At 54.9% G+C, this 23,816-nt stretch overlaps 1 protein-coding gene across 3 annotated transcripts; it reads left to right on the forward strand.

The window, feature by feature from the left end:
* Positions 1 to 818: 818 nt before the first annotated feature.
* Positions 819 to 9,012, forward strand: N4BP3 (NEDD4 binding protein 3). Of its 3 annotated transcripts, none has more exons than XM_036927772.2 (5): positions 819 to 1,417; positions 6,326 to 6,675; positions 6,927 to 7,454; positions 7,906 to 8,016; positions 8,114 to 9,012. In XM_036927772.2, exons 1-5 carry the CDS (start codon positions 832 to 834, stop codon positions 8,639 to 8,641), a joined length of 2,103 nt encoding a protein of 700 aa, XP_036783667.2. In that variant the 5' UTR covers positions 819 to 831; the 3' UTR covers positions 8,642 to 9,012. The 3 variants fall into 3 exon arrangements, with proteins under 3 accessions (XP_036783667.2, XP_036783665.2, XP_036783664.2); XM_036927770.2 differs by having other exon boundaries at positions 824 to 1,417; positions 6,329 to 6,675; positions 7,774 to 8,016; XM_036927769.2 differs by having other exon boundaries at positions 826 to 1,417; positions 7,774 to 8,016.
* The last annotated feature ends 14,804 nt before the right edge of the window (positions 9,013 to 23,816 follow it).

Here is a 23,816-nt window from a genome sequence, read left to right on the forward strand (position 1 = left end):
AAATTCATATAATAAAATGATGGCATTTAGTACATTCACAATGTTAGGAAACCAACACCTCTATCTGTCTCCAAAACATTCTCCTCATCCCAGAAGGAAATTTCATGCCCAGTTAGCAGTCAGTCCTCATTTCTCCCTCCCCAGAGCTCCGGCACTAGCCTGCTTTCTGTCTGTATGGATTCACCGACTTCACCTGAGTGGAATCAAACCACATGTGGCCTTGTGTATCTGGTCGCTTTCACTTAGCATAATTTTTGGCAGGTTCAACCATGCTGTAACATTTATCAGAACTTCATCCCTTTTCATGGTTAAATAATATTCCATCCTATGGATGGACCACAGCGTGTTCATCCCGTCATCAGCTGATGGACGGTTTTGACTGCATTCATGTTTGCTTTCGTCAATCATCCTGCTAAGAACGTCCGCGTACAAGTACTCTTTTGAGTCCTTATTTTCAAATCTTTTGGGTATATACCTAGAAGTGCAATTGCTGGGCCATATGGTAGCTCTAAGTCTAACTTTTTGAGGAAGACATTTGCTTCACTTTTTAAAATCTGAATGCCTTCAAGCGTCCATCTCCCGGTCTCCATCTCTTCTATTGCATTGCACCCTCCCATTCGACTCCTCATTTGGCCCCTGAAGGCATCTGAATTTGCTGCCCCCTGAAAGATTGGCGGCAAAAAAAAAAAAAAAAAAAAACAGAGCCGGTTGAGTCGCTAACGAGCAGGAGACCTTGGGTAAACCTCTCCGCCTCTTGGGGAACTCTTTTGCTCAACTCAAAAGGGGATAATAATACTTACCTAAGAGGAGGCGGCGAGGACCAGGAAGGTGATGGATGGAATGCACCTCTCCGAAAGCTGTCGAGTTCGGGAAACAAAGGCCGGGCGAGGCCAGGAGGAGGAGGAGCGGCGGGACTGGGCGCTCCGGGACGTCGGCCGCTCCAGGGCTGCAGACGTGCCCGGGGCCGAGCCGGCGCGCACCAAGCGGCCGCGGCTCAGGGCGCAGCCGGCCGGGAGCTCTGCCCCCCGCCCGCGGCGCGGCGCCTCGGAGGGCCGGGGCCAGGCAGCCGCCGAGAGCCGGGCGGGGCTCAGGTCGGCCCGCGGTGGGCGGGGGTTGCCCCCCGTCCCCGCCCTCCACATCCGGGGGCCCGGCCGGGCTTGGGGCTGGCCGAGCGCCGGTGAGTCAGGCCGGGTTTTTCCTCCGCCTCTGGGGCAGGCGAGTGAGCGCCGCCGAGTGCGTCCCTCCCTCGCCAATCCGGCTCCGGCGGCCGCCCGCCCGCCCGCGTTTTCCCGGGGCCCGCCGCCCGGCCTCTCCGGCCCGGCTCGCAGTCCGGGCTGGAGCCAGCGCCTCGGAGGGAGGGCTCAAATCCGCGCCAGGGAGCTGCTGCGCGCGAGGGGTGCGGAGCGGCGCCAGCATGGTAAGTGGGGCGCACCGGGCCGGGGACCGGGACTCGGGGGGTGGGGCCGGCCGCAGAGGTCTAGCTTTTCCAGTGACCTTGGCCAAGCCGCAGCCCTTCGCCAGTGAAGGTGCCGGTATGAGAAGTGGGCGGGGGTGGCAGGGCGCGGTGTGCGCCCAGGTGTTCCTGCTCCCAGACACTGAGCACAGAGGCGAGGGACCAGGGACTGACGGCGACGCTCCGCTGGACTGGCAGCCGGGTTACGCTGCTCCCCGCAACCGCTGCAAACGCGCTCTCCTTGGAGCAGCGCCCCGTGCCCCTGCGCCGCGGCTGGGGTGGGGCAGGCACTGTTGGCGCCTCTGCCCCCAACCCCGAGCTCCCGGCAGGCCCGGGGAGGAGCCAGGGAGAGACGCCCCCTCCCGCTCCCCAGGTAGCTCCAGGACCTCCCGCCGTTCTGGGGAGCCCTCGCCTCAGCCACTGCCTTCCCGGGGGAAATTCCGTGGGGATGCGAACCTCGTCTGCCGCTCCACATTCCCCATGAGACTCCTCTCCCGTCGCCTTCCCTGGGATACCCACTTCTGCTCCAACCCCCTACCCCGTTGGGGCAGCCGCGGGCCGGCTACCAGGAGTCTCGATCTGCCTAGGGGACGCCCCAGGTCTTGGCGGCCAGAGGACCGGCCCAGTCTGGCCACAACCTTTGGCTAAAGTGAGGGCTGGCCTGGGGCCAGGCCGAAATCGGGACCCTGGCTGTGTCTGGAAAGATGACTGGGACCTGTCATCTCCAATCCCTAAAGAGCAGCCCACCCATAAAGAGCAGATTGTTGTTCTCCTACTTTGCACCTGGAGTTTAGCCTGGCTGTCCCACAACTTGGCTGCTGGGCCCTCTCCCTGCCTGGCCAAGTGGGGAGTGGAGGAAGCAGGAGGCCATCCTGGGCCCCTGTGATCAGCACCCCCTACCCCAGGGACCTCCTGGGCAGGGCTCCCCCACCGGCTGTCTGTGTGTGGGTGTGTATGTGCGAGACTGTGAATGAATAGGACCAGCCTGATCCCTCTAAACTAGCAGCTTCCAGCTCAGAGTCCCCATGCAGCAGCGTATCCACTATTCCTTCTGACCCAGGGCCAGGCAAGAGGGATTCCAGGCTGAGGGGCCTGGGATCCAAAACAACCTGGTGACAGACGCCCTTGGGAAAAGCACTTGTGGGGGCTGGGCCGACATGCACGCACAGCAGTGTGTGGCTGAACAGCCTGCTACAGTCCAGAGGGCCTGCCTGGGGAGTGAGGACTGCTTATCCCTGTGGGATCTTGGGCAGCTCACTTCCTCTTCCTGGGCCTCAGTTTCCCTGCCTGCCTCCACGAGGCTGCTATAGAGAGGAGATGAGGTGATGAAGTGAGAGAAGCTGTAGAGCGCTCTGCTACTCTGAGCGGCTATGTGGTGACACTAAGAATCACCCACCCCTCAGGGTTTTGACTCTGGGCTCTCGGTGGGGCTTGGTTATGCCAGCCTCTCCTGTCCCTTTCCTGGGCCCCCTTCACTCACTGCCCCCTCTTTTGGAGCAGGGACATTCCAGTCCCATTCCTCAGGGGCAGCTGCAGACACATCCCTCTGCAAAGCTGATCCCCCAGCAGGTGGTGGGATCCTCCCCTGGGAGCAATGCTCAGGAAGCCTGACTGCATCTCTGGCAGGACTGGGAGCTCCCTGCCCATGTGCTCCAGATGCCCCCCACAAAGGAGATGCATGGTGGGGTTGGGGTGGGCTTCTAAACTTGGGGGCCTGTGTATTTTTTCTGCATCCAACCATGACCTTAGGGCACATTGTCTCACCTCCTGGGCCTTGGTTTCCACTTCTGAGGTGGACAGTATTCCCCTCCTGTGTATGTTGTGAGCATGTGGTAGGCCCAGCATCAGGCTGACCCAGCAAGGCAGCCCTGATGGACTCCGGATGCCTCCCTGTGTGTTCCGTTACATGGCCAGGGTAGTCCCCAAGCCCTGTGCTCCTGCCTCCACCGAGGGTTGGTCCAACAGAGGTGTTCCTATGTGCCCAGAGCTTTTACTGCTGCCGGCTAATCTTGGGGCCATGGGATGGGAACCCCTTGTTTAAAGGGTCCCTGTTGGGGCCAGCTGGGGCTTATGCAGAATGTGGCTCAGGTGGCACAGCCACAGCCTAGCCAGCCAGGTGGTAGTAAGGTTTCTAGCTCTTTGCAGAGCTCTGGGCCCCAGAGCAGGTACTAAGCTCTGGCAGGGAGGCCCAGGCACTTGGAGGAGGCCTGGCATTTTGCTCTGATGGTCCCAGTGGGTCTGCAAGGCACTTGCTCTCTCCTTCCGTCCTCCCCACCAGAGCCTCTCCAGCCTAGCCTGGACAGCTGCCCTGTCCCGAGCAAGCCAGCCCCTGGGCTATCGAGCAATGGGAAGGAATATGTGTGTTGTGTGGAGAAAAGGGAGGTGGGATGGATCACTTTAGGGAAAGGGACAGTCCCGAGACTGAGAACCTGGCCAGGGCGGAGCCTCCCGAAAGGCAGGGGCCTTGGCCCCCCTGGGGTGGAGGGTGCAGGATTGGGCCTTAGAGAAAGACAAAGAGAATGGGTGGGGCACTGGGGGCCCAATGGTGAAGTGGCTTGTCCAAGGTCACAGAGCTGGTCAGAATGCCTTCCACCTTCATCCAGCTGTTTGTACTAGCTCATGTCACTCGGGGACAGAAGCTGGTCCCATCACACACACAAACGCACACACACACACACACACACACCTACCTGCATCGAGCCTGGAGGCTGGGGTGGGCACTCCCTGCTGGAGTGTGCTGATAGTGGCACTGATGGGACTGCAGTGTGTGTGTGGCATACATGCCCTTATGGCCCATGGCTGTCCCTAGATTAAGGACTCTCCCCCTGGACTTGAGACCCTTAATGGGGACCCTTGGGGTGCCAGTTACCCCTCCCTGAAAAAGGAAGTGAGGACCTGCCTGGGGCAGGTGAAACTGTGTGTTCGGAGTAAGGTGTGCATATTTGGCACCAACACCAAGGTCACCACCCCCCACACTTGCACCAGTCTTATAGTTCATAAGACCTTTCCCCTCCATTGTCACTGTGACAGGAACCCTGTGAGGAAGTTAGGGCAGGCAGCCTTCCCCCTTCAGAGCTGGGGAAACTGAGTCATGGCAAAGAGAGATGCAGTAATGTGGGGGATCCCCACAGAGAGAGTGTGTGGGAGGGGCTGGAGCCCAGGTTCTGTGCTGTCCACTGGCCCTCAAAGCAGTGACATGAATTGAGTGTACTCTTGAACACAGGTGTCTATCTCTGGGTGAGCATGTCATGTGAGTGGGTGTCCGATTGGGAGATGCTTCAGTTCCCCCTCTTTAGGCTGTCGATGCTATCCTGGGCCCCCACTGGACATACAGCAGCCATTCTGCCGGGATCATAGGCATCCTCATTCCGACCAGCTCTGTGACCTTGGACACAAGCCACTTCAACTTTGGGCCCTCAGTGCCCTTACCTAAAAAAAGGGACACCTATGTCACAGAATTCAGTGAGACCCCTACACAGGGCCGTTTCATTGTATGTGCCTAGTACCTGTGATCCCTTGCCTGGGTGAGTCTCTGACCCTGTGTGCTGTGACACCCCCAGAAGGTTTAAGCCAGTTGGTGGCTGGGAGTGGAGGATTGGGAAGGTCACTTGCCAAGGGTGAGGTCAGGGGCCAGACAGCGGTGGTGAGCAGGGCTTGAGCGAGGCTTCCCTCCCTCCAGAGAGCTTTGTCTGCCACAAACACAAAACCTGGAAATGACTGAAAGATGGACCTTCCTAACAACCATTGTTTGGGGTGGGAGTGGGTGTCCCAGAAGCATACTGGGTGGGTGGCGGGGGATGCAGCTGCTGTGCGCCTGCTGGGAGTCTGTCTGGGACTGGGAGCAGCTGCTGGGTGGTAGGAGACAGAAGTCATTAGTTAGTCCATTCGGCAGGTCCTTTCCGAGTACCTACTGCGTGCCGGGCACTGGGCTGGACTCAGGATCCAGCAGGGTGCTAGAGACAGGCCCATCCTCCAAGGCGCGCCCCCCGCAGAGGTGGGAGACCATCCATGACCTGGTCACTCAGCTGCCCACTGGTGGTGGTCATGCTCCTGACCAGGTAGCCAGGCTTGGGCAGCGTGTGTTGACCTTGCCCATGGGACTGGGCACTTTGTCCTGTGTCCTCAGCCCATCCCGCCAGCATCCCTGAGTGATAAGAGTTGCCGTGACCATTGCCTAGATGAGGAAGCCCAGCCCACACACTGATTGGCTCCGTGCTGAGTCAGGGCTTGGGATCCCCCTACCTTGTAGTGGGCTTCAGGGTGGCAGCATATGCAAAGTCTGGTAGGGGCTCCAAACGCCCCTTCTCTCTGCCTCTCACCACTGCCCTGATGGGAACACCTCTTCCGGAAACTGTGGCCATTGTTCCTACCGTCCTTCCTCCTCCCCTCAGGCCTTTCCTGTTTGGATCCCTCTGCGGCAGTCCACCCCCACCCCCCCAGCTCCACCCACGCCAGGTGCTTCCCTCAGGGAACTCTGACCCTCCTAGGAGGGCTGAGCGGGAGTTTTCCCGCCCCCAAGGGAAGAAGGAATGGAGGGTCTGAGGCCATTGGTCCTGGCTCCCTGTGCCCTCTTCCCTCCCCCTAGGTGGCATGGAGAGCCCGGCAGGAGGGTGAGCAAGGTCAGAGTGAGACAGAGCCTGCGTCCTCAGCTGGCCCCATCTTGGGAGGGGTCCCATCCTGCTGCTTTAGGGCCTCTACCCCTTCCTCCTGCCAGCCTGGGAACCCCATCCTGGATTCTCCCTGGGACCCTCAGCTGCTTCTCCTCGGCCTGGGTAGGGAGCTGACACAGAGAACAGGCACCTGGTTTTAGGCATCAGGGGCAGGTGGGCAGCAAGTGCCCACCTGCCCCTGATGGAGCTTCCTGATCCCCAGAAGCAGCTGCCCGTGCCCTGTTGAACTTCATGGCCACAGCCCCAGGCCCTGTTGGCATTGCCATGGGCAGCGTGGGCAGCCTGTTGGAACGGCAGGACTTCTCCCCTGAAGAGCTTCGGGCAGCGCTGGCAGGGTCTCGGAGCTCCCGCCAGCCTGATGGGCTCCTCCGGAAGGGCTTGGGCCAGCGCGAGCTCCTCAGCTACTTGCACCTCCCCAAGAAGGATGGCAAAACCGCCAAGCGGGCCTCTCGGAATGAGCCTGCCAGCTATGCCACCCTCTACTACCAGGAACATCCTCGGGTGGGTGACTTCAGCAAGACCTCGCTGCCAGAGCGGGGTCGCTTCGACAAGGTGCGTCTGCCCACTCCCCTCCCTTGTGTTGGAGGGTGGGGATGGCAATCTTGGGACCTCCTTGGAGACCCTGATGCTGGGATGGGGTTGGGGCATGAAAATCCTGCCATAGGCTCGCCTGAGGCTAAGTCACTGCCTCCTGGCGACAGGCACCCCGTGTTCTCAAAGAGGATCCCAGGGGCTGCAGGGGCATCAGAGGGCAGGGCAGAGCAGTCCGCCCAGGCCTCACACCTGTCCTCTCTTCCTGGCAGTGCCGCATTCGCCCGTCAGTGTTCAAGCCTGTGGCAGGCACGGGGAAAGGCTTCCTGTCCATGCAGAGCCTGGCGGCCCACAAGGGCCAGAAGCTGTGGCGCAGCAACGGCAGCCTACACACGTTAGCCTGCCACCCGCCCCTTAGCCCAGGGCCCCAGGCCAGCCAGGCACAGGCCCGTGCCCAGCTGCTGCATGCCCTCAGCCTGGACGAAGGCGGCCCCGAGCCCGAGCCCAGCCTGTCCGACTCCTCCAGCGGAGGCAGCTTTGGCCGTAGTCCCAGCACCGGCACCGGCCCCTTCAGCTCCTCACTGGGCCACATCAACCATCTTGGGGGCTCCCTGGACCGGGCCGCAAGGGGCCCCAAGGAGGCTGGGCCACTGGCTGTGCTGAGCTGCCTGCCTGAGCCACCGCCCCCCTATGAATTCTCCTGCCCCACTGCTGAGGAGGTGGTGGCCATGCTGCCCAACACTTGTGAGGAGCTCAAGATGGGCCTCGCAGATGAGGATGTCTCCAACCCCTTCACGCAGGTGAGGGCAGCCCCAGCTCTGGGGTCCTGTTCTGTCCCTTGGCACTGGAGTACAAGGCAGAGGGTCCCAAGCCAACCCACCCACACAGCTCTAGGGACCAGAGAGTAAGGAAGGGGATGATATGGCTCCTCTCCCCCTGCCCCACATGACAGGATGTCATGTCACTGTGATCCTTGCTGGGGATTGTGAGGGAGGTTGGGAGAGCCCTGGGAGGACCATGAGTTGGGGTGTTGGAATCGTGGGCCTCCTGTGGGAACACAGGCAGTCAGTGTGCAGGAGGGGATATCTGGCCCAGGCAGGTACCTCTTCCCCTTGGCAGGTGCTGGAGGAGCGCCAGCGGTTGTGGCTGGCTGAGCTGAAGCGCCTCTATGTGGAGCGGCTGCACGAGGTAGCTCAGAAGGCCGAGCGCAGTGAGCGCAACCTGCAGCTACAGCTGTTCATGGCCCAACAGGAGCAGCGGCGCCTGCGCAAGGAGCTGCGGGCACAGCAGGGCCTGACCCCCGAGCCCCGCTTCGCAGAGGCCGACCCCAGCGCCCGACCGGAGGAGGAAACCAGATGGGAGGTAAGACCGGCACTCAGAAACCTGGTCCCCACTGCTGTAGTCCTCTGCCTGTCCCCATGTGGCCCCCTGACTCTTGTCCATTCTGCACCCGCTCCAGGTGTGCCAGAAGCAAGCAGAGATTAGCCTCCTGAAGCAGCAGTTGCGGGAGGCCCAGGCCGAGCTGGCACAGAAGCTGGCTGAGATCTTCAGCCTGAAGACGCAACTTCGGGGCAGCAGGGCACAAGCCCAGGCCCAGGACACAGAGCTGGCCCGGCTGCGCGAGGCAGTGCGAAGCCTCCAGGAGCAGGCCCCTCGGGAGGAAGCCGCAGGCAGCTGCGAGACCGATGACTGCAAGAGCCGGGGACTGCTGGGGGAGGCAGGAGGCAGTGAGGCCGGAGGTGGCACCGAGCAGCTGCGGGCCGAGCTGCTGCAGGAGCGGCTCCGCGGGCAGGAGCAGGCGCTCCGCTTTGAGCAGGAGCGGCAGACGTGGCAGGAAGAGAAAGAGCGGGTGCTGCGCTACCAGCGGGAGATCCAGGGGGGCTACATGGACATGTACCGCCGCAACCAGGCACTGGAGCAGGAGCTGCGCGTGCTGAGAGAGCCCTCCACAGCCTGGAGTCCTCGGCTTGAGTCCTCCAAGATCTGAGGCCAGTGGAAGCCGCCTAGAGCGAATGCACTGTCAGAAGTGCCCTGCCCTGCCACAGTGGACAAGCCCGCCCTACCACGGTGGCTTCTGCCTTACAGTGGTCTGGGGCAGAGTCTGCTGAGGCCGGCCAGGGATAGGGAGGCCCCCAGTGGTTCTGGGGGCTGGACAGGGTACCAGCAGCAAGAGCCAGGGCAAAGCCCTCCTGGCAGGAGCACCCAGGCAGGGCCCAGCCCTGCTCCCAGGAGTCGGTGTGGCCCAGGGAAGGAGGCTGGGGAATGAAGAGCCCTGGTGCAGAAGGGCAGGCTAGATGGTGGGAGGCTGGAATGGGAACACTGGTCTCCCCAAGAATAAAACCACGTTTTCTATGAGGAGGTCATGGGTTGATAGGTTGGGCCTGGTGCAGGCCTGAGTCTAAAGAACCATGAATGGTCGGGGTTGGGGTGCTGGCCTGGGCTGTAGCTCCCCGCATGGTCATGGTCTGGGAGGGTGTGCCCTGGGCCTGTGCACGAACGGGCTGGGGAGTAGAGGAATCCTTGCCCCCTCACCACACCATTCCTTAGCTGCCATGTGGGCTGAAATTCTTTTCTTCAGCACCAGAGGGATTTCTTAGAAGAAACAATTCCAGGGAACCCAGGAGAACAAAAGGGAAAGTCAGCTAAATAAGATGTTGCTAGGACATTAAACGTTCTTTTGGGATAAAGTCTGGGCCCCGGGTGCTCAGGCCTCTGCTGGGTTTGGGGCTGGAGCAAGGCAGATTCTGCTGGGGCACCCCAAGGCTCCGCTAGGGCCCCAACTCTCCCAGAGCACAGCTTCCATCTTTCTGTTTGGCTGTGGTATGCCCTCCACTCAGGGAAGGTGGTGCCTGGAAAGGTGCAGGAGATGAGGCAGAGAAAGCTTGGGCGTAGGTCACCTGGTAAAAGAACATTGATATTTCCAGAGGCAATGGAGAGAGGGACATGGGGTATTTTTAAGCAGAGGTGATATGTGATCTGATTTGTTTTCTTGAAAGTTCTGTCCAGAGAGGAAGCAGCAGCCACCCCTACCTGTTTTTCCTGCACCAGCTCCCTGACCCTTGCTCTCAGCCAAGGCTGGTCCCTGCCCCCCAGAAGCTCACTCCCACCCCTGGCCTCAGCAGTCTTGTTGCCCCTCCAGGGCTCTCTCCTATGTGGGTGGCCTGGTGACATCTACCCATTCCCAGAGTGAAACTGCTTCCTCATGGGTGCATCACTGTAACTGGGGCCACACATCGAATATGTCCTTTCTGCCAGGCACTATTTGGCCACCAGGGGCGAATTAGATGTGCTTCCTGCCCCAGGGGTGCCAGCCCACAGTCTGTTCTCCCAGCCCTGCCCTTGGGGGGCAGCAGCCGACAAGGTCTCTGCAGAAATCCTGTTTGCTCCCTTTGGCAGAGCCCACACCCCACCCCAGGCCATGCCTGACAGCTTCTTGGGCCCCAGCAGGTAGGTCCTGGCAGTGGCATCCCTCTGTATGGTAATGGATGGGGCTGTGGAGTGTGAGCCAGTGTGCCCCACCTTTTCAGGGTGGAGAGAGGGTGTGTGAGTTGTCTGCTGTGGGGATGGTGTGTTTAGGGCTAGCTGAGTGGCAGGTGTGTGTAGAGCTGTCCTGTAGGTGGTGGGTGTGGTTGGGGAGGTGTTTGGGGTCCCTGGATTGGAGGCCAGGGGGGCTGCTCCCTGACCACTCCCTCTGCCCTGTTCCTTCCCATTAGCCCTGGCCTCTTACAGGGCTGGCCAGGCTTGGATGGAACCTGTGGCCCGGACTGACCCCTAGGCCTAATTGAGATCCATCTAGGCCCATCCCTAAGCCTTCATGGGGAGGGAAATGGGGGAGCACCTGATTAGACAGGTCTGTCCCCCAAAGGCCTTGAAACCCATTTCATGGACCTTTCCAAACAGGTCTCTGGGTCAGTGACTCTTGACAGGGCCTCCAAGATATGGGTGCTGGCCTGAAACCTGGGTCGCTCCCTCCTTGCAGTCTGGAGCTAGTCCAGCTGGGTGCACACGTGCCCCGCAATGGCCAGGGCCCATCTTTTGGTGTACCATCTCTGCAGAACAGCTCCCCACCCAGCTATTAGAGATCTGGGCCAGCCAGTACAGCCAGAGAGGAGTGGGTGGGCGGTACCAAAACTTGGCAGCTGTGCCAGAAACCAAGGCAAGGCCCAGATGTAGGGGAGGGCACAAGAACTGAAGCTGAGGCGTCTCACAGGGAACCAGATCCTTGTTAGCTCATCCCTGCTGGGCAAACCAGTTCCTGGTCCCCAAGCCGGCTGGGTGGCTCTGAAACCAGGGATCTCAGGTGCTACAGTGGTGGCTACTGCTTTGGGACAACCCCTCCTGACAGGATCGTTGGCTCCCAGCTGCCCTGAGGCCCCCTTACCTAGCCAACTAGGCCCAGGCAGTCCGTTTTCTCCAGAATGGAGGTGAACTGTAACTGGGCTCCCTGCCTTTGGTCCTTCCTGTTCTCAGCTCAGTGTCATACCTGCGGTTCCCTGGAACTCTTAGCAGACGGCCTGGCCTCCAGGATCACTGACAGTGGTACCCATTCTGAGCCCAGCAGCCCTCTGGGCCCTTCTCCTGGCAGACCCTCACAGTGCCCAGATCTTGCCTCCTCAGGGAAGCCTTCCCTGAATTCATGCCCTGCCCTATCTAAGTGATCCCCACTCCCTCTGCCTACAGACCACACAGCTGTACCAGCTCTCTCTGTGCAGCTGGAATGTCAGTCTGCCTCTCTCTGGGCTGTGGGCATTGCAGGGCAGGGCCATATCATTCATTCCCAGAGCCTGCTACAGCTCCAACCCAGAAGGCAGTGGGGGCTTTGAGTAAGGAGGGAGGAGATAGCTCCCAGTTCACCATTCATGGGCACCTGGTCTGAACCAGGTCTGCGCCATCCAGTGGGGCTCCAGAGGCAGTCACCATTCACTGCACAGCAATGTGCTGAGTGCCTCCCTCAGACCCTGCCCACCATGGGTTGCAGAGGAAGACAGCACATCTCCAGTAGTGACCAGGCCTGAGGAGTGCAGGCATACAGACATGGGGATGCGAGGGGCCTCCATGGTGGCAAGCAAGTCAGCTGAGGACGGAGAAGGCAGAGGAAGCCTGTCGCGGGTGGGAGGGGGGAGAGAGTAAATTTCTCTGAGACTAGGTGTTAGGGAACCTTCGTCGTGAGAGGGTGCAGGCCGCACAGTGATGATTCAGGTGGCATAACCCACCATCCTAATGGGTGGGTCTTAGCCCTCTATACGGGATTCAGAAAAGGAAAAATGCTATTTTTTAACAACAAAAAAGTAAATTATGACCCAAGTGGTGAGTCCTGAGTACTGTGGAAGTTGGAAGGAGAGCTGGCTCACTTTCCACTGCAGGGGTGGGGTGGGGTGGGAGGAATTAACAAAGCTTAGCCAAATTCTGGCCAGGCGCTCTGGGCTTTCTTCTTGACCAGGCCTGACCTCAGAAGGTGTCCTTCACTGTACAGTCCATTTCTAACAAGAATCCTGTTAAGTTAGTTTAGCCAGAATCCCCTGCACTCCATATCGAATTGGCTCCTCGTCCTCCGTGATCCCGAGGGATGCCTGGCCTGCCTTCAGCAACAATCCTGTGAGGTCACATTAGCGAGAATCCCCCTGACCCCGGAGGTTTCCTCTTAGTAATGTTCAGCCACTGACGCCCATCCCCCACCTCTGCTGTAAATTCTTTAACTTGTATTTCGGATTGACCCCATTCTTACTACAAAACCCCACTGCAGTGTCGCCCTCTAAATAAAGTCCTCCTTACCACTTTTTAGTGTGTCATAAGTGATTTTTTTATTTTTCTTAGACAGGGGAAGCCTCCCTGAGGAGGGGAAATTGGGATTTCCTCAGGAGCAGCCTGGGATGAGGGCATCCAGAATTGGCCTAGGCTGGGACGCTGGGAGCTGTGGGGCAGGTCTGAGGGAAGGTACTGTCTGGGAGGGGTTGAGAGGAGGCAGGGCAGCCCCTCGACAGCCTGGTGTAGCTCTGGCCGGGATAGTGTTCCCAGGCCTGGGGCGAATAAACCAACGCGACCGAAATCAGTCAAGGGAAAGGATAGATTAGGAGGAACCCTTTTGTTGCCCACAAGGAGGTCCAGCTCTGTCTCCTCTGTCCACTGCTCTTGCTCCGTGCCTTTCTCCGGGGTCCCGGTTAGCAAAAGCCGGCTTGATGCTGTCTGTCTCTGCCGCCACAGTAATCAGTACCCACTTGCCTCTCCAGCCACTCTTTCCGGGAGGAACTCCGTGGGTGGGTCCCCAATGATTGACAGGCACCAGACCAATTATACAACAGAGGGGAGGGGAGAACAGTCTCTCCTCTCCTTGTCCCAGACTACGGGAAGCAGAGGCCAGGCGGGAGATTCTAGAAAATTACCCCACAAATCACCCGTCCAGAATTCTCACTTTATAATCTACTTGCTCCCCACTTTCCGCAATGGCCCCTGTGTGAGAAAGCTGGAGCCCTATCACCAGACTAATAACATACAACAAAAGAAATACAAGTAACAATAAAATCATGACAATCCTCATGCCTGAGGATCCACCTGAGTTCAAAGTCCCACTCAGATTAACTCCATAGTTCGTCCATTCCACAAGAGGACAGCAGCTGAACCGGTAGGGAGCTCCATGCACACTCAGAAAGCAGCAGCTGCAGCCAGGAGGCGGGTCCAAGCTGCAAGACCTGTAGAAGAGAATAACCTTAAGGATGATGAGATGCATGTTGTAATGACACCAGCATAGGCAAATCTTGTCCATCAGGTAGGATACATGCAAGAGAGTGATCCTGTAATAGGACAGTAGCATGAATGTGATCTCGTCCTGGTCTACTATTCTAGACCTTCACACCTTCCCTGTGGGAGTTACAGATGGGTCAATATATAGGGCTATGGCAAGAACATGCACTGGCCACAAAGATAAATCAAAACTTCCCTGTAAAATGCTCTTACCTCCCGGCCATTTGGGGTACCCTACCGTGATCTTTGGGGGCCACTCTGCTGTTACTGCAGGAACACACAGGAGACCACTTTCCAGGACTTTTCCCCAAGGTGCCAGAAGGGCCAGCCATCGCTGGTCCATGTGTTGAACTGTCCAGGGCCATGTCCACTCAACAGTGTCTCCAGGGTTTAACGCAGTTGGGGCTGGGAGCAGGATGTTGCTCTGCTGGCCATATCCTGGCTTCAGTAACACCTCTTTGGTTTGCACATACAGCTGTATAGGAGAGGCAGCAATGTGTGTTACCATTCCACAGGGCTCAATACCCTCTTCCAGGGCTTCTCATTCAGGCGGTGGCATTGTCCATAAGTGGACTGACCAGCCCTTTAGACTTTTGGTATCCGACTACAGGCCAAATGTCAACAAACCATTGTATCTGTATCTCTCTATCATGCCTGCCCCAGTAGGGTTATATGGTACATGAAACTTCCACTTTATCCCTAATTGCACACACATTCTTGTAATGCATGTTCAGTAAAGTGGGTGCTTTGATTGCTCTCAATCACGTGTGGCCAGCCATAGCCTGGAAAGAGACACTCTAGACCCCTTTAGGTAGTTTGCTGATCTGTACGACATGCAGAAAAAGCAACCAACAGTCCAGTAGCTGTGTCCACACAAGTCATTGCATACCGATATCCTTCTGATATGGGCAGAGGCCCAATATAGTCTATCTAGCACTTGACAAGGGGTATCAGCCCCTTTACTATTGTCCTACGTTGCTGAAGGACTCAGGATAGGCCCCTTGTAGAGTACACATGGCACTCTTTCCAGGCTCTGCTGACTTCTTTAAAGGGCAAGGGCAAGCCCCACCGAGAGCTACAGACCACATTGTCTTTTGCCCTGTGTGCAACATATGCATAGGGCTACATCAGAGGTAGGCTTTCCTTCTAGCCAATGTACCTGGGCAATGTGTCTGCTTCATCATTCCCTGGGGATGCCAAAGGCAAATGGCCAGTCACATTATCTACGGTAACTGTCTTATTCTGACCAGAGGCCCATAGGTCTTGTCACAACTCTTGTCCCCAAAGAGGCTGGTGACCAACCATCCAGTTGACATGGTACCATGTCAGTAGCCACAGCATCAAGCCCCAATAGACAGCCCAGCTGTCAGTGCAGAAAGCCACAGCCCTTCACTTTGGGGGCTGCCCATGACTGGAGCCATCTGTATACCAAAGCATCTTCAGGTATAGGGGCTTTTCTCTCCTGATAAGGATTCTCGACTACCAATGGCTCCAAAGCAAGTTCTTCCTGCTTCTGACTGGTGGATATCAGTGGCCCCAATAAGTGTTGGAGTTCTTCACTTAAGGGGCTAATGTAGGGATGCTACACTGCTGTAAATATGTGCCCCATTTGACCAGTGTGGGCATCTTTGCCATGCCACTGCGTGGCCTTTGGATCCAGTCTCACAACCACCCCACAATGGGATATGTAGTTATTACCTTGATTGGAGCTATTCCAGTGATGGGCTCCATAACCAGCAAGGTGTGGTATGCAACAGCCAGTTGCTTCTCTGTCAAGGTGCACAGGACCTCTGCTCCTTTCTGTAGTTGTGACCAGAATCCAATAGGTTGGTGGGTCCATTCAAGCTGCTGCTAGAGGCTCCATCCGAAACCATCTTTGGTTACATGAACATCTAGCTCACAGGGCCTTGATGGGTCCATTACACTCAGGGCCTGTATGGCCTCGACTGCTCACTTAGCAGCTACACATGTCTCACCCCAGTCCCATCCCTGATGCCCTTTTTTACCAACCGGTATAAGAGCTTCAGAATTTGTGCCAAGTGCAGGATAAACACTATCCAGTAGCCAAAAAAAACCACCCCAAACTCTTGTAATACTGCCACAGTGGTAGGCATAGGGAAAGCCCGGACCTTGTCTATGACTGCTTCCAGGATAACTTCAGTCTTACCTGATGAGACAACCACCAAGAACTTTACTTATAAACCAGGTCCCTGAACCTTGGTGCTGTTCACAGCCCATCCTTTCTCCTGAAGATGGTGCTGTAGTCTAGGTGCTGCACCTTCTAGATCTCCAAAGAATCACACGTGAGCATAGTGTCATCAGTGTAATGATACAGCCACACCACCAGCAATTTCTATCCTGCTGCCAAGTCCTGGGCTACAAGTTCATGACAAATAGTGGGGCTGTGGAGGTATCCCTGTGGAACGATGCTGAATGTCAACTGTTGGCCTTCTCTCATGAAGGCAAACTGTTCCTGACTTTCCTGTGCTATGTCAATGAAGAAGAAAGCATTAGCAAGGTCCACAACATAATGATATGCCCCTAGCTCATAACTGAAGGCGCCTAGAAGGACTGCTACAGAGGGGACCACAGCATGCAAAGGGGGTGTGACTTTATTCAATTTTCTGTAATCCATGGTCATATGCCAGGAGCCATCTGGCTTTTTCACTGGCCACTTCCAGGGAATCAAAAGGACTATGAGTGGCCTTTATGATGCCCACCTTCTCCAACTCCTGTAGAGTTTCTCCAATCTCTCTGAGCCCTCCAGGCAATTTATATTGCTTAGTATCTTTCACTTGCCAAAGTACAGGCAGAGCTATGTGCAGGTGCTTAGCATGTCCCCTCAGAACTGCCTTCACCACACGTATCCTCAGCCTGAACTCACCTGCAGTGGCCTGTAACCACAGTCCCTGCAGAATATCCACCCCCAAAATATATTCAGGGATTGGAGAAATATACACAGTATACTCTTTTGGAGGAACATCCTATTCCCAGTGGAATTTGGGCTTTCTTCACTCTAATTGCCTTACCCCCATAGCCATCTATCACAGCGAGAGTCCCAGAAAACCGCTCAGGGTTGTCATAAATCAGAGAACATTCAGCTCCTGTGTCCACCAGTGCCAGGACATGTTGTACATTCACGGGGGACCAATGAATTGCCAACTGTACATGTGGCCTCTTGTCCCCACCATGAACCCCCAACCTCAGTCAAACTGCAACACCCAATCACACTCCTGTGGGGATGGGGGCCAGGCGGGGTCTGCATACTCACCCCCAGGAAGTCCTGTGACACATGGGCTGGACATGGGGTTTTCCTCCAGTTTCCATGTCCTGGACCTCAGCAGCTGGAACTGATGCTCTGGCTTTGATTGGTGCCACAGTTCTAACAAGATTCTATTGGGCTGTCCACCAAGTTCTGCTTTTACTGACACTGCCTTTATCAAATCAACCCACATCTGGGCCTTCAAGACCTTCATGGGGCTCTTTGAACCTCTCCCTCCAGTTGTACACCACACTTCCTTCCGTGCCCTTATTGTTTCAACCTCCCCCAGGTCTGCTATAGTACGACTAGCCTCACTTATGGGTTGCACTATGTAGGGGGCAAGAGTAGTCACTAGGGACCCAAAGAGGGATGGGGAGCTGTATGCAGCACCAGATTTCTCACTCCCGTGGTGAGCAACTCCTCATCAGGGCCCTGGGGGTCCATATTATAGATGATATTTTTCATGACCAGCTTCCAGAAAACCTGCTGGATGTCTGCATATTTTCCACCTACCAGGTAGGTATGGTAAAATCACCCTGTTTAGGCCAAATTGCCCTGAAGGCTGCTGTCAGCCAATCCAGAAGTGGCTGATTCCCTGAGGTGTGATGGGCGTTTTGCAACCACTGCTGGAGGGAGGGGTGAATCATCAGGGAACCCAGTTTACCCATTTCTGACCCAGACAGAACAACACTCTCTAACCCTAAATCCAAAAGATGCAGAAGCCATGCAGACAGAGGACTTCTGTTGAAACCGGATGCTCAAATCCGCAAGCTCATCCTGGGCATAGCGGTGGAGCATCATGTTCTCCACAACCTGGCTGTTCCTCCCACTGAGGAATACACTGTTGTTGTGTTTTAACATCCTTCATCACAACTGGGTGGGCCTTTAATACAGGAATGGCTGGTGCCCCAGGCAGTGGCCTCAGGCAACAGTTCCACCCTCAGCCCCATTCCCTCCTGCACCTGCAGCTCCTCCTCCCCGGACGTCTTCTCTACCATCGCAGGGGCTGAAGGCACAGCCCCTTCCTTCCTTTCCCCCGTGGCCTCTTGTAGCTCACATTTTCCTGCCGCCTCCTGCCTCGCCAGGAGCATGTCTCTCAGCAGGGCGATCTCAGTTCTTAATAGCTGTCATTCCTTTTTCAGAGCAACTCAAACTCATCTCCCAATTCATCCAAGCAATGCTAAAGTGCATCTCTCTCCTTAGTAGCTCTTTCCAATGCCATGAGAAACAACCACCCCACAATTCCTGCCACCCTGCACCCACTCAATCCCCCTAAGCAGTCCCCTATTTCACGGAGGGCTAACTCCACAGCCTCTAGTATGTCCACTCTTCCCCAATTCTGGGGAAGGGCCCACCTGTCTAGGAGGCGCCTTACCCCAGACCAAATCCCCACTGGGGAATCCCCAGGTGAATGCCCACCATCCACAGGGGGTTCCCAGGTGTCTCCCCACCATCTCTAGGGGCAACCTGCTCAAACATCGTACCCATTAAAACATATTTCTGGTTCACTGATCCTGCCAAGTATGCCAGATGCAGCTCTGGTGGGGAGTGTGTTCCTGGCCCTGGGCAAATAAACCAGTGCGACCAAAATCAGTCAAGGGATAGGATAGACTGGGAGAAACCCTTTCATTGCTCACAGTGAGACCTGGCTCCATCCCCTCTGGCCGCTGCTCTCGCTCCATCCCTTCCTCTCTTGTCCCTGCTAGCAGGCACTCTCTGTCTCTGCCACCAAGGCAGACTGGTGCCCACTTGCGTCCCCACCTGTCCACTCTGGGAGAAACTGCAGGCAGGTCTCTGGTGATGACAAGCACCAGACCAATTACACAAAGGAGGGGAGGAAAGAACAGCCTCTCTTTACCCCTTACCCTGGAGGCTGTGGGATGCAGTGGCCATGTGGGAGCTTCTGGAAATTTACCCCACACCTGGTAAGCTGGCACAGGCGACCTTCACCTCCTGTGACTGTGGGTGGTCCATCAGACAAGGGGAAGGGCCAGAATGAGGACTAGTTTTACAGATGTGACCTGTGCAGTCATGCAGGGTCTCACACACAGAGGGCCCTACGTTTGCTGCAATGCTCTGCTGTTGTTGTTTTGAACTTAATGATGTTTGAACTAGGGGTCTCACCTTTTCCTTTTGCTCCAAGGTCTGCAAATGACATAGGCACTCCAGGCCTGAACCAAAGACTTGTAAGAAGGGGTAGGAACAGGGAGAAACCAGAGACTCACTGGGAACTACCTGGAGGGTGGAAGGAAAAGACAGGGTCTGATCAGGCAACTTGAGCTCCGAAGGCTGAGCCCTAGTGCTCCCAAGTTCTACAGAGGACAGGCAGTGTCTACATCACCTGTTGCTACCCCTACCCCACCATCTGTCAGGACAAGTGGGTCCATCTTTTTCCACATGGGCCTTCCAGGTCTTGCTCTGTGAAGCAAGGAAGACTTCAGGAGAGCACTCGAAGACTTGTCTCCTCTAGAAAGAATCTTTTTTTTTTTTAAGATTTAGCTGTTGTGCTGTAGGTAAAATTGTAACATTTCCAGAATATCTGGCCTGGCTTTAGTGCATGTGCATATTCTCAGGGGTGGAGAGAACTTAATCTCCATATCAGTGGGTAATTACCTGGGCAACCAAGGGTGTGTCTGATCCTGACAGTTTAAAGGGAGGGGCTGGCTTGCTTCTTCAGGAGCCGAGGAGAGAGATGGCCCTGGACTGCAGTTTGTAAGCAATAAACAGGTTTTAAACTTTATTTCTCCTTTGACTGATTTTGGTTTTTAGAGGTATTTTGCCCCAGGATTTCCTCTCCCCAGACTTACATCTGGCGGCAGTTGGCAGGATTCGCCGGAACCCAAAATCTGTTATAATGGGTGTGACTGTTGGGAGGGCTGCTCCTGTGGATGGTGGGGAGGCCCCAGTGGATGCAGTGGCAGAGGGTACCGCTTCACCTGTTATTATCCCCTCAGCTGTGGGGCTTCCAACTTGGGAAGGATAGCTACCATCAGGATAGTTTGGCCTAATCAGCATGATTTACCATAGTTTCCCAGTAGTTGGAAACATATACAGAACTCCAACAGGTACTGCGGGAATTGGGTATGAAAAACATAATCTATAATATGGACCCCCAGGGCCCTGATGAGGAGGTGTTCACTACAGGAATGAGAAACCTGGTGCTGCATACAGCTCCCACATCTCTCTTTGGGTCCCTAGTGAATGCTCTTGCCCCCCACCCCCCAGTAGGGCAACCCATAAGGGAGGCTACTCGTACTTTAGCAGATCTGGGCGATGTTGAAACAATAAGGGCATGGAGGGAAGTACGGGCCATGACTGAAAGGAGAAGTGAAAAAGGCTCTGTGAAGGTCTTGAGGACCCAGATGTGGGTTGGTTTGGTAAAGGCTGGGGTAGTGAAAGAAAAACTCAATCAGCAGCGTAATAGAATATTGTTAGAACTGTGGCACCAATTAAACCCAGAACAGCAGTTCCAGTCACTGAGGTCCAGGACATGGAAACCAGAGTCAACGCCTCATGCCAGGCCTGTGTCCCTGCAAAACTTCATGGGAGACACTACTCAGGATTCGCCTGAGGCCTCACCCCCACAGGAGGATGATTGGGCATCGCGGTTCGACTGAGGGGGGGTCAAAGTCCCCACCATGGGGGACATGGTGGGGACCAGAGGCCACATGTAGAATTACCAATTAATTGGTCCCCTGTGAATGTACAATGTGTCCTGGTGCTGGTGGACACAGGAGCTGAGTGTTCTCTGATTTATGGCAACCCTGAGCATTCTCCTGGGACCCCTGCTGTGATAGATGGCTATGGGGGTAAGGCAATTAGAGTGAAGAAAGCCCAGATCCCATTGGGGATAGGGCATTTACCCCCAAAGAAGTATACCGTGTACATTTCTCCCATCCCTGAATATATTTAGGAGGGTAGATATCCTGCAGGGTCTGTGGTTATAGACCACTGCAGGTGAGTTCAGACTGAGGATACATATGGTAAAGGCAGCTCTGAGGGGACATGCTGAGCACCCACCTGTAGTTCTGCCTGTACCTCAGTGGGTGACAAATACTAAGCAGTATAAATTGCCTAGGGGGCACAAGGAAATTGGAGAAACTACAGGAGTTGGAAAAGGTGAGCATCATAAAGCCCCCTCATAGTCCTTTTAATTCCTCAGTGTGACCAATGAAAAAGCCAGACAGTTCCTGGTGTATGACCGTGGACTACAGGGAATTGAATAAAGTCATGCCCCTTTTGCAAGCTGCTGTCCCCTCTATAGCAGCCATTATGGACACACTAAGTCATGAACTAGGAATGTATCATTATGTTGCGGACCTTGCTAATGCTTTCTTCTCTATTGACATAGCACAAGAAAGTCAGGAAAAGTTTGCCTTCATGTGGGAAGGCCGGCAGTGGACATTCACTGTCCTTCCACAGGGATACCTCTACAGTCCCACTATCTGTCATGGACTTGTTGCCCAGGACTTGACCATGTGGAAGAAACTGCAAATGGTGCAACTGTATCACAGCATTGATGATATCATGCTCATGTCTGAGTCTCTTGCAGATTTAGAAGGGGCAGTTCCTAGACTGTTGCAACATCTATGGGAGAAAGGATGAGCTGTGAACAACACCACGGTTCAGGGACCTGGTTTGTCTATAAAATTCTTGTGGGTTGTCTGGTCAGGTAAAACTTAAGTTATTCCTGAAGCACTCATCTGCAAGGTCCAGGCTTTCCCTACCCTTACCACTGTGGCAGTATTACAAGAGTTTTGGGGTCTTTTGGGTGACTGGAGAGTGTTTTTCCCGCACTTGGCACAAATTCTGAAGCCCTTATACTGGTTGGTACAAAAGGGCATCAGGTGGGACTGGGATGAAACATGTGCAACTGCTTTAACTACTGCTAAGCAGGCAGTCAAGTCCATACAGGCCTTGAGTGTAATGGACTCATCAAGGCCCTGTGAACTAGATGTTCATGTAACTGAAGATCATTATGGATAGGGTCTTTGGCAGCAGCTTGAACAGACACACCAACCTATTGGATTCTGGTCATAACTGTGGAAAGGAGCAGAGGTCTGGTTCACCTTGACAGAGAAGCAACTGGATGCTGTGTACCATGCCTTGCTGGCTACAGAGCCCATCACTGGAACAGCTCCAACTAAGGTAGTAACCACCTATCCCATTGTGAGGTGGGTGCAAGACTGGACCCAAGGGCCATGGAGTGGCATGGCACAAACATCTACACTGGTCAAATGGGGCACATCTTTAAAGCAGCACAGCACACTGTCTACCAAACCCTTAAGTGGAGAACTTCAGTACTTACTGGGACCAGTGACCTATACCAGTGGAAAGCAGAAATAACTTGCTTTTGAGCCATTGGTAGCCAAGAGTCCTTATCAGGAGGGAAAAGCCCCTATACCTGAAGATGCTTGGTATACAGACAGCTCCAGTCATGGGCAGCCTCCGAAATGGAGAGCTGTGGCTTTTCATCATCCTAAGACTGAGACACTATGGACAGAGGATGGAGAGAAGAGCAGTCAATGGGCTGAGTTGTGGGTTCGGATCACCCAGGAACTCTCCTCTATAGTTGTTTGCACTGACAGCTGGGCCTTCTGTCAGGGCTTGATGCTGTGGTTACCAACATGGTATCACGCCAACTGGATGGTTGGTCACCAACCCCTTTGGGGACAAGAGTTGTGGCAAGACCTATGGGCCTCTGGTCAGACTGAGGCAGTTATCGTAGATCTTTTGACTGGTCATTTGCCCTTGGAATCTCCAGGGAATGATGAAGCAGACACATTGGCTCAGGTGTGTTGGCTAGAAGAAAGCCTGCCTCTGATGTAGCCCAATGGTTACATCAGTGTTTGTTGCACACAGGGCAAAAGACACTGTGGGCTGAAGTCTATCGGTGGGGTTTGCCATTGACCTTTGAAGAAGTCAGCAGAGCCCGGAAGGTGTGCCTTGTGTGCTCTAAAAGGGACTTACGCCAAGTCCTGCAGCAACATGGGACAATAGTAAAGGGCCGATACCCCTTGTCAGGTTGGAGACAAACTATATTGGGCCTCTGCCCATATCAGGAATATATTGGTATGCCATGACTTTTGTGGGCACAGCTACTGGACTGTTAGTTGCTTTTCCTGCATGTCATAGAGATCAGCAAACCACCAAGAGGAGTTATTGAAGCCAGGATATGCCTGCTAGAGTAACATCCTGCTCCCAGCCCTAATTGCATTAAACCCTGGAGACACTATTGAGTGGACATGGCCCTAGAGCATCTCTTTGAAGCCTATGGATGGCCACAGGTGATTGAGAGAGATTAAGTTACCCACTTTACTGGACATGTCGGGGAGGTCGGTTCAGAGATGCAGGGAAATCAGAGTACAAGGTGAGGAAGTAATTCACTGAAGCAAGAGTGTTAGGGAATGACAGAACAGAATAATAAAGGAAATTCACTGAACTGCTACTCAGCATGAGATACATCCCCTGCTAATTCTTTAAGCCAGTGTCCACTTGGATCTGCACTGAGTCCCTACCACCCCAGGATTTGGGGGATCTACAGAGCACTGGTTTAGTGAGGTTATGTTCTGTGAACTTCCTATAGGCAAAGAAAGGAGACTTTCAGGTGGGCTACTAATGAGCATGACTATAAGCTGCAGTTTTGACTGGTCACCTAGGCAACAGCAATTTGCAAGCCCGATCTGAGCTCTCAGCATCCCTCCCTACTTGTCTGAGTTACGAGAGAGAGAGTGAAAGTCTGAGGTGAAATCTGGAGGATTAGAATGAAAACAAAAAGTAACAGACACTTACCAATGGAAAAGCGCAGAGACAAAATGGTTAAGTTGAGTAGTGAGAAGTTTATTTAAGGCAAAAAGGTGCTCACTCAGAAAACGGGGAGTGTGGGCTACCCCAGAGAAGAGGCATCCCGAAAGATTGGGAAAATATTAAAATTACACTCTTACAAAGTGTGGGTAACCTCAGAGAGAGGATGCTTGAAAGGTTGAGGGTCCCCCCTTTTAAGGATTTTTCAGTAATGTGAAAAAGGGTTGGGTGTGTAGACTTGTTAAGTGGTCCCCAAATATTTAAAATTAACTTAACACAATAAATTTACTGCTCTGCTTTCTCCCTGAGATACTGGCTTCTTGGTATGGGAGCATATCAAACAAGACTGGCTGTCTGA

Source organism: Manis pentadactyla, chromosome 13, assembly GCF_030020395.1.
Source record: "Manis pentadactyla isolate mManPen7 chromosome 13, mManPen7.hap1, whole genome shotgun sequence".
Classification (NCBI taxonomy): domain Eukaryota; kingdom Metazoa; phylum Chordata; class Mammalia; order Pholidota; family Manidae; genus Manis; species Manis pentadactyla.

What these genes read in the sequence shown, in the direction of transcription:
- N4BP3 (XM_036927769.2), top strand. Translation starts at nt 832, where the DNA reads ATGGATGGAATGCACCTCTCCGAAAGCTGTCGAGTTCGGGAAACAAAG. An exon ending in TCTCCAACCCCTTCACGCAG is followed by an intron (nt 7,455 to 7,773) that starts GTGAGGGCAGCC and finishes TCCCCTTGGCAG; the next exon opens with GTGCTGGAGGAGCGCCAGCG. An exon ending in AGGAGGAAACCAGATGGGAG is followed by an intron (nt 8,017 to 8,113) that starts GTAAGACCGGCA and finishes CACCCGCTCCAG; the next exon opens with GTGTGCCAGAAGCAAGCAGA.